This window comes from Podarcis tiliguerta (genome assembly GCF_965153285.1).
Source record: "Podarcis tiliguerta genome assembly, chromosome: 2".
Taxonomy (NCBI): Eukaryota; Metazoa; Chordata; class Lepidosauria; order Squamata; family Lacertidae; genus Podarcis; species Podarcis tiliguerta.
The window spans coordinates 91,366,505-91,376,799 of record NC_139535.1 but is presented as its reverse complement, the minus strand read 5'-3'; the positions used below and the strand labels follow the sequence as shown (position 1 = coordinate 91,376,799).

Sequence of the window (10,295 nt, the reverse complement as noted above, 5' to 3'; positions counted from 1 at the left end):
CCTGCAGATTGGAGCATTGCTTCTTTTTTTCCTTCTCTTTTCTTCCTAAACCTGGAAACAAGACAATACCCTAGCACAGGATCCGTGGAAACAACAGCTGTATTTGGTGTGATCCCTGGAAAGTAACCCCCTTGTACATAGTGGGCTTACTGTAGTAGGCTATTTTAGAAACTACTGTGATCTAAGAAAACAGCTCTTTCAAATGATGTTGAACACATATTTTTCTGAACAAGGTTTGGAATTAGAAACACACTCTGGAGTCCTCTTGTCCAGCACTTGACCAGGCATTAGGAAGACTAAGTCATTCCCATAGAAAAGCATCATGAAAGAGAAGCAGTAGCACAACATCTGTTTACATGGCCTGTATTTCTTCCATTGTTTTTTGTTTCTTGCATATGCTCTTAACTGTGAGACAAAAGGAGTTTAAGAAAGCTTTGGTCCTGCTTCTCTCTTTTCCCCCCTCCCCCGGAAATTATCCCACCCAGACACATCTCAGGTGGGATTTTTTTTGCCTCAGGTTCCAAAATAATTTACTTTTGGCACTATGCACCTTGGCACTGTTTTTTGCAGCATTGGGCAAGGGAGAGAACACCATTTGTTGCTCTGCCTCAAATACCAGAATGTCATGGGCTAGCCCTGCTTAACACTTCTTGGCATCACATTATCAAGTCCCTGCAGGGATAATAACTAGAAAAAATGCCTCTGTGGTTGTTTCAAGAGGATGTGTCAACCAGCTTCTATTTCAAAACATGGCAGTGTGTGGTGTCACCTAAAGGCGAGAGGCTAGAATTCTCCATTATCTTCTACAGACAGTGCCACATCTCAAATGGCAAGTAAAAGAGGAAGACTAGTAGAAACACTTGTGTAACTGCTGTTTTCTCTGGCTTCTCTAGAAGCCTCTAGAAGCAGGATAGCTTCAGTTTTTTAATATCGTGAACTCTCTACCCAATGCAGAATTATTAGCAAATATAAGAGAGCTCAGAATTAAGATGCCAGACCTTCCGGAAACTTGTTTTTCCAACTTTTTTATTGCTATCCTCATCTTTAGCCCACTATGGTCCCCACAGCAAATTGCAATAAAAACAACAATGATCTTCAATTTGAATGACACCAAACATTTCAAGCTCTGCCCTTGTATTGAATTGTTTACTATACTAAGTGATCACAATAAGATACAGCTTCGTTAACAGCCTAAGATACCATACCTGAAAATCCAAATAAATTCAGGGTAAGTGTGCAGAAGACTATAGCGTTAGGACACTACAGTGTCTAGTCGTATATCTCTGGGTCCCACCTTATGTAATGTAGCAGTCTCTGAGGGGACTGTAGCCACAGTCGTGAATGACTACACCATTGTTGTCAGAACATGAGGCTGCCTAAGTAAATGGGTAACGTCACAAAAATTACTACATAACAACTTACACTGTTGTCTAAAGCACTTGAAAACAGCCTTCACTTGCCTGATAGGGGCAACAGAAAAAGGTAAGAGTCACCATTTAAGAAACGGCAGGGAGGAAATGGGGGGGGGGGGGAGAATTCCGCAAAGAATCTTTTTTAAAAGTTCCATATACAGTGGTACCTCGGATTACATATGCTTCAGGTTACATACGCTTCAGGTTACAGACTCCGCTAACCCAGAAATAGTGCTTCAGGTTAAGAACTTTGCTTCAGGATAAGAACAGAAATTGGGCTCTTGGCAGCACGGCGGCAGCAGGAGGCCCCATTAGCTAAAGTGGTGCTTCAGGTTAAGAACAGTTTCAGGTTAAGTACGGACCTCCGGAACGAATTAAGTACTTAACCCGAGGTACCACTGTAATCTAAAAGAGCTAAGTGATTTTTAATTTAAATTTCATTGGTCCGCTTCACAGTCTTCACTTATTTAGGAAACAAATTAATATTTACAAGAAACATTTAATTAGCTGATATTAATTGTTTGTGGAAACAGCATATTGCTTCGCCTGTTTTAGGTATCCTATTTATTCTAGCTTCGATAGGCCTTTCAGCCAATGTTCCTCTCAGAAGATCAGCAGGCTGACAACATGGCCCTGCTTTTAAAGCACGCTAAAGTTCCATCAAGTGACTTTATCCCAACCTCTATTTTTAAATCCAGGTTTCCAAGGGCTGTGGGAAGACTAGACCATCTATAGGCAACTTAAATTGAAACTAGTACTTGGTTGTCAAATATATCACTTACAGAGGAAATTATCCTGGTGTGGTTAAAGACTGGGTATGCAATCCCTACCCACAGAAATCAAACTAACATAAAAATTAGACTGGTAAAACACAGCAATCAAATCAATACCCAGTGTGAGCTTATAGCAGCGTGTTTTACAATGGCCATAATACATAATACAAAGGCCCACTTGAATAAAGACACTGACTACCAGCAAAAAGACATCATAAATGAGGCTAGACAGGCTTCCCTTGGCAATTGGAGTCTGAGCCTTGGCACAACCACATAGAAGGAAGGCCATCTCTTGAGTGAGCTCTTGCCAGACATGCTTCAGAATTTTGGTAGGGCAAAAATGTGTCCTGAAAAACCTTATAGAAAATCTGGTCTCTTGGAAAACTTTGTCCCAATTCATGTAGGGTTTTGTAAGTAATAAATTTCTGAGCTGACCTGAAAACAGATCAATAATCACTCATACTGTTGCAAAATTGGAACTGCAATCTCCCTGGAACCAGCCCTACTTGCAGCCCAGCAATGGAAAATTAGTACACTTCAAGTTATTTGATGGGAGAGGCATGGCTGGGAGAAACTTTGCCTATTTGTGGCTTTGGAGTTTGTGAAATTGGGGTGCCCAGGTGATGTAGCTACATGTTCATGATCTATGTGCGCAAGATGGCTTCAACACCATGTGCAAAGTACACTATGAACTTCGAATGATGCTTGGCTCTGAGGTTTGCTGAGGCACTTTGACCTTCCTTTGGTACGGTTCATCCCACAATGATTTGCTGTGGGTAGAGACTTGGTTTTTGGAGTGAGTAGGTTGGATCACCCTGCAGTAACTCTTAAGGAGTCTCTGCTTAACATACAATCCTAAACCTGTTTTGCAACTGAAATAAGCTTCTGCCTCACCTTTGGTGAGATGGTCAAAGGCATGGCAACCGAACTGCTTCCAGCCTCTACTGGCATTATTTCTTCAGTAGTTGCCTCCCTGCACTTGGGCAAGACCCATTAGCTGGAGAGTTAATCACTGTACTTGTGTGCCAATGCAACCAGAATTGTGGTCAAGAACACTGCGGCCTGTTTGTTCACCTAACTCTGTATGTGGCTTAATTATTTCTTCCTTCACTTCCACTGTGGTCAAAAATTAAAAATGGATCTGAGGCTATACTTTTAGTCCACAAAGCAGAAACAATGTTCCCAGGGTTGTGTTTTGAGGCTCCTGGTTCTGCATCAGGGGAAATTATGCGGCAGTATGTAACCCTCAACACATACTGTAGGTCATGATGCAACTGTGTTTAGAAAGAAGGGGTGCTTCTTTAAAGAGTACCTGATGAACCCAGAAACTGATAAACATACTCCCCTGCCCACATGCAATGCCTGCCCTGTAACACCCAAGTCGTATGACTGTTCACCCTATAGAGGACAATGAACAAATGTTGCAGTCACCAGAGCAATAGCTACAGTCCCTTAAGGCTGAAAGCAAACATCGAAATTAACATAGGTGCAGGCATGTGGGATATAGGTGACAGGTGGCTTATATTTTCTCTTGCACAATAAACACTAATTCATAAATGGTCCCCCTTACCTTGTTATTTATTAAGATGTAAGTCACTGCTCTGAAGAAAGCTGAGCCTGGCATTTTTAAAAATTGAGTTTATTTTGCATCCACAAGGGAGAATTGGGATGCTGCAATCAGCTGCTTTAGAATCTTAATAAATAAAAATAGCGAGAGTATTTCCTCACCTTATCAAAGCCATTGGGTGGTGGTGGTGGTGGTGGGAAGTATATGCACTCCTACATTGTAAGCTGTTTTCATTTTCAAATGCACCCAATTTGCTGGTTGTATGAGATGAGGGGAACTTGCCAAAGGCATACTGAGACTCAATTAAGGCAGATAGCTGCCTGACTATTGGTCTTTGTGCCTATGTATGTATGTGGTTACTTATTTAATATTCCATCCTTCAAAAGCAGCCCGGAGTGTCAAACACACAAACTAAAAACAACTAAAAACAGTTCCAACATGTAGGATAACAAGCCTCATATAACTAACATGCTTAAGTCAAATTAATGCATGAAGGGCTTAGTACCACAGAGTACGCTCTCCTGCCAGGCTTAACTATGCCACGTCAACTCACTTTGGGAGGAAAGCCTATTGGTGTAGCTTCTCAGTCTGCCTGAGAAGCTCAGTTTGTGAAGAAATCTAAGCTGCTTGCTCCAGCTCAGCTGCATGGCTCTCACAAGCCTCTCTCTTACGTTGCTCTACCAATAATTTATGAACTGTTAGCTTAGTTACAAACTACGTAAGTTTTACTGCCTGTGCAACTTTTCTGACTGTGTCAATTTTCCAGCAGCTTACTAAGATCACCCTATTGTTAGAGGGATTAAGTACTTCTCTAAGAGGACACGACATAACAATTAAGGAGGCAGGAATTTTGGCTCACCTCCACACAGGAGCTACTTCAGATGAGCTGACCTCTTTTGATGACAAGCAGCCCACACCAGCTGTAAATATTTTAACTCCAACGCTAACACCGGCTTTCTGAAGTCAAAGCAACAAGCTTCCACTGAGATCAGTCCTAGTATTTTAATACAACAAAGTAACACTGCAAGTATCCCTTTACACCAAGGAAGATGGGGAAAGAAAAGGACAGTTACTCATTCATTAGATTGTATTCCATAGATCTTGAATAGTATGAGAAACTCCCTGGTACTCAGCAAACCTGGAGATTGCTGCTCATCTTTAAAAGTACCATCATACCCAGTATGCTTCTCAGTGTGGAGCAGTAGACTCGTAATCTGGTGAACCGGGTTCACGTCTCTGCTCCTCCACATGCAGCTGCTGCGTGACCTTGGGCCAGTCACACTTCTCTGAAGTCTCTCAGCCCCACTCACCTCACAGAGTGTTTGTTGTGGGGGAGGAAGGGAAAGGAGAATGTTAGCCGCTTTGAGACTCCTTCGGGTAGTGATAAAGCAGGATATCAAATCCAAACTCTTCTTCTTCTTCAGAAGTAAGCAGTTTCATTATCGGGGAGGAGGGATACCTAGTGCAGCTCAAGGGGGTGAGCCATCATAAAATATACCTGAGATGCCTCCAAAGAACAAATACAGGGAATCACAGCCATTAGAGGGAACCTCTACTGAGAATCAGCTAAATAGCCTAAGGGCATGTTCAGCTCAATTGGCAAATACCACAATATTTCTTAAGAAGTTTGGAGCTGACAATATTAACTTGAACAATAAAGGTAAAGGACCCCTGGTTGGTTAAGTCCAATCAAAGATGACTATGGGGCTGCAGAACTCAGCTTGCTTCAGGCCAAAAGAGCTGTTGTTTATCCACAGCTTTCCAGGACTAAACCGCTTCTGGTGCAACTGAACACTGTGACAGAAGCCAGAGTGCACGGAAACACCGTTTACCTTCCCACCACAGTGGTATCTATTTATCTACTTGCACTGGCGTGCTTTCAAACTGCTAGGTTGGCAGAAGCTGGGACAGAGCAACGGGAGCTGACCCCATCACGGGGATTCAAACCGCTGACGTTCTGATCGGCAAGCCCAAGAGGCTCGGTGGTTTAGACCACAGCGCCACCTGCAACTACAGTGCCACCTGCGATGTGACTCTGGACAGCTTTTGCTAAGAAAAAGAAAAAAGGGCAGGAGGGGGGAAAACATTCCCACTCTTAGTAAGAGACTTGGAAGAACATCCAAACCATGAACTGACAAGGATTGCCTTGAAGCCCAAAGAGCGCTTATTACTGCAGCCTGCCTTTTTAGACGGTCAAAAGGAGCCGCAGTGCACCTGTGGCGCAATGGATCAGTGCATCTGGCTGTTAACCAGAAGGTTGGTGGTTTGAGCACATCCGCTTGATGCCACTATCCCCGATTTCTCTCTGTTCTAAATTTCTTTTTTTCCCGGTATATCAATTATGAAACAATTTTACATTTCATATGTTCCTGTTCCAAGGCTACCACAGGAGTTTTGTTCTGTGCCTGCCATTAGAAAGACCTACTTTGAACCTAGACATAAATTTGTGCTAACTGGTGCATCTTATAAGTGTACAGATTCAGGGTTTTATACGTATTCAAAACTAGTGTAAAACATTTACCATTCATAGGATCATTTGCTGCATCCCAACACAGGGGCACACACTTTTTATGCACTAAGTACAAGCATAGCAAGCTACAATCCAAGAGGCAGGTGGTTTTTTTTAATCAATTACTACATAGGTGTGCCTTCCATTTAGGAACCTTGAAGCAGCTCTCCCCAGGTTTCTCAGTGCCCTTTAACAGCTGCTGACTTGCTATTGTTCTGTGCCTAGGGCTGGCCCACATCCACACCAATTTACTTATGATGTACCAAAAATACGTTCTGATATAAAAGTTTTATTTGCCAATTTTAAAACCACACACAGTTTAAAAACAGGCAGGTCAAATCTGTAGAGGTGTCTCCAATGCAGCATTTTAAGGCCAGCCCTTCTGGCTCAGTCTTTGAAGTCTTTCGAATACAGGATGAAAAGCTTTCGTTGCATCCTTTTATTTCCATTACAGGATATTTCCCTGAGAAAGACAGTTTTCCTTAGGTAAGACTTGTCTGTCGTTTAAGAATAGGTCTGTGGAGTCAACTGTTGTGTTCTGGAAGCAGATTATTTCTTTGGCCCGAGGAGACAAGAGGCTGGGAAGCACAACCAGGAGGAGTCTCCATGCCTCACGCTACACCATCAATAGCTTCTTTGAGCAATATAGTCTCCTCCGCCTCTCCTTTCTGTGCTGTCACTTCAATATTCTCCAGACTGGACTGGCCATTCTTCCATGAAAGGGACTTCTCATATTTGGTTTTAAAAAGCAGACCATGACCTGCAGGGGGGGAGGGAAATGGGAAATGTGCCTGGGTTAATTAGCAGCTAAAGTGGAGCCATTAGAGAAAGAAACACTCTTTAAGAGAATGAGGGGTTAAGCAGAGAACTAAAAAAAATAAAAATCTTCCAACCTGTATCAAGTGATATTACATAATTGCCATCAGCCAATTACTTTTTTTTTTTTAAGTGGAATAAAGTTATAGCTTAGAAAAGGAATCGCCAACCTTTTTGGGCCAGCGGGCACATGTTTGATTTTGGGAAAGTGCTATGCAACACCAGTCATAAAATGGCTGCCATGGTGTGGGTGGGATGGGGGATGTCATAACACAAAATTAAGGAGAGTACAGTGACTGCTGCTTCCCTGCTCCCTGGACGACCTCAGGTTTACCATAGGAAGTCAGCTACCTTCTGCTGACTTATACAATACAGTGGTACCTCGGGTTACATACGCTTCAGGTTACAGACTCCGCTAACCTAGAAATAGTACCTTGGGTTAAGAACTTTACTTCAGGATGAGAACAGAAATCGTGCTCCGGCGGCGCGGCAGCAGCAGGAGGCCCCGTTAGCTAAAGTGGTGCTTCAGGTTAAGAACAGTTTCAGGTTAAGAACAGACCTCTGGAACAAATTAAGTACTTAACCCGAGATATCACTGTATTGATCTCTCTCTCACCCCCCCATGCTGTTCCTATCTAAGAATAGCAGGGAGCTTTCCCCATTACCATGTATACCACTCTCATGTGCACATACACACATATACCTCATGCATGTGGACTCAGACACACACATACTTTTTCTCTCACTCATTCATATACACACACTTCATGTATGCCTCTCTCTCTCTCTCTCTCTCTCTCTCTCTCTCACACACACACACACACACACACAGAGAGAGAGAGAGAGAGAGAGAGAGATCACATTCATAGCTCTCCTCGCTCTCCCATACATCTCCCCTCTCTCCCATACATGGGTGTCCATAGGAATTATTCTCTCAGACATGGGGAGAAGGAAGCAAAGTAAAACACTGAAAAGGTCCAGAAGGCTAATTTCTAGCTAAAAAAAATTGAGAAGAATGGTGTGTTCACATTTTGTATCATATCACAAGTTCTAAAAATGCTAGAGACTTTCTTTAAAAAAATGAAAGCTGGGAATCTGGGGATTATGATTCATCCCAGGGCCACCAAATAAGACCTTTGCTGGCACAATGGTCCCACAGGCATCAGTCCTTGGCTTAGGCTTTAACACAGGGTTGAGGAAACCCATTTTTCCATCAAGGAATGCCTTTCCTCAGGGGTAATCACTGAGAGACAAGGCTATGTCAAAAGTGGCCAAGGTCTATGGAAAAGAGGAAATGTAATGTTTCAATGGTTCACCATAACTTGACTTAAACAATCAATGCTCAGCTAGCTATTATGACCATTTTAAAAAGCAGCTCAAGAAAACCCCATTCCTTACATTTATTTGGTTAATTCACAAGTATGCTGCTTTTACTTAAAAACCAAATCAGTCAGGATTTGAAACCTATACTCTGTTATTTTTAAAAAAATGCTCTAGTATTCTGGAAAACTGAACTGGGTTTCGCTTACCTGGACAATCTGCTGTCTCTCTAAAAGCCCTTTTCTTACAGCAGCCTCGGCACAGATTAAATACACATTTGTTACCCTGGGAAGAGAGACAAACTAATTAGCTCAAAGTTTACATATTCATCCCAAGTTGCCAGTGAACATGTGGCATTGTAGATAAAGTGCTTTGTCAGGGTTGATTTGGGGTATGAAAGGCATTTCAAACCCCAAAGGTTTCTCAGAATATTTTTTGGTAATAGATTTTCCCTTTCATAAGTAAAAAGGACCCAACCCCAAGTTGCATGTGTTGTGTGCCCTATTAAAGAGGACAAGGCTGGCTTTATGAGACTTAAATGAGGTGTGTGCATGAGCTGCAAGTAACCCATTTAAACTGCTTAAATACTGCCCAGGCCCTTCTGAAACCTTTAGAAACACAGCCTGGTCATATAGGTTGAGAAAACCACATATCAGCAGCATGTTTTCTAGGTAGTTTCCTATCTCTCCTTGATCCCTTCTGGCACACCTCCAAACCTCTAGGAAAGTGACAAAGAGGACACACCAACAATGAAAAAGGCCGGTGAGTTTATCTGTATGCAAGGAAGGGATCATCATTATAAGTGTACATGGAGGAGGAGAAAACCTTATAAAGGAATACGCAAATATACAGAGGAACGCGAGTGACTAAGGTCAGCAGTACACCACTGTGGGAGATCCTGGCCATGTATGGAATGTGAGCCGTGTGTGTAAAGGCGAGAAGTATGTAACAATGTAAGGAGTGAGGGGTTCATGTGTATATGCAAGTGTATGGTGAGAAGTGTGTGTCTTGAGGATGCATGAATGAACAGGCAGAGCAAAAATCACAAGTGGCTATTAACCTGCAATATTACTTGGATCACTACAGGGTGCCAACCTAGCCTGATCCTCTCCATGATTTCACTTCAACTGAATTATTTTAAGGAAAAAATTTCAATTTGGGATGCAAAAAAAGAAAAAAGAAAAAAATGCTAAACACATATAGATTAACACTCTAAACAGCTACCTTATTTAAATAACCAAACACAGAAATTAATGATGTAATAAAATCACTCCATGGAACATACGCATGTTCCTAGAAGTGTACACAAAAATTATAGGACCACTGCCTGTACTTTCAGATCTTGTATGAACACCTACATAACTCACAGTAAAGTAAGTTGTCTCCATCAGCCATTAGGGATATTCATTCAGCAGGAGACAACACAGGTATGAACCCACTGACAAAACAACTACTAAGAATGCTCTTTCAGGAGAGATAGGGTAAATCAGTTAAAACTACTTAGTTCTTTAAACTTCTTACTGGGCTGTTTTTTGCCATTTTAACTATGACAGAGCCCTTTGCTCAAGGAAGGGTTATAGTACATGTAATTTTACCCAGGGGTTTAATGATTAATGTATGAATTACATTACAGGGAGAATTAGAAGGAGAAAACCAAATGAAGACAGACCTACCTTTGGGTTTCCACACTGATCACACTTTGCATATTTAGCTGAAAGGAGGAAAAAAGACTTTAAAAAAAAGTTTTAGTCATTTCGAACTGCTGCTGATGTGCAGAGGAAGAGCATTTTTCTCCATCTTGGGTATTGACAATGTTTACATCATTTTTAAAAAATCTACAGGAGAAGAAGCTCAACAACAACAACAACGAAGGGTTGTATTCAACACAGCATTAAGTA

The 10,295-nt window shown here is 41.9% G+C and overlaps 1 protein-coding gene across 1 annotated transcript in view; it reads right to left on the bottom strand.

Annotated features, from left to right (window-relative positions):
- Positions 1-6,530: 6,530 nt before the first annotated feature.
- DUS1L (dihydrouridine synthase 1 like) overlaps positions 6,531-10,295 on the bottom strand; it is a 13,005-nt gene continuing 9,240 nt past the window's right edge. The window contains 3 exon segments of the mRNA XM_083427006.1: positions 6,531-7,021; positions 8,607-8,682; positions 10,071-10,108. Of these exon segments, the coding sequence (XP_083283132.1) occupies positions 6,873-7,021; positions 8,607-8,682; positions 10,071-10,108 (263 nt within the window). The 3' untranslated portion in view covers positions 6,531-6,872.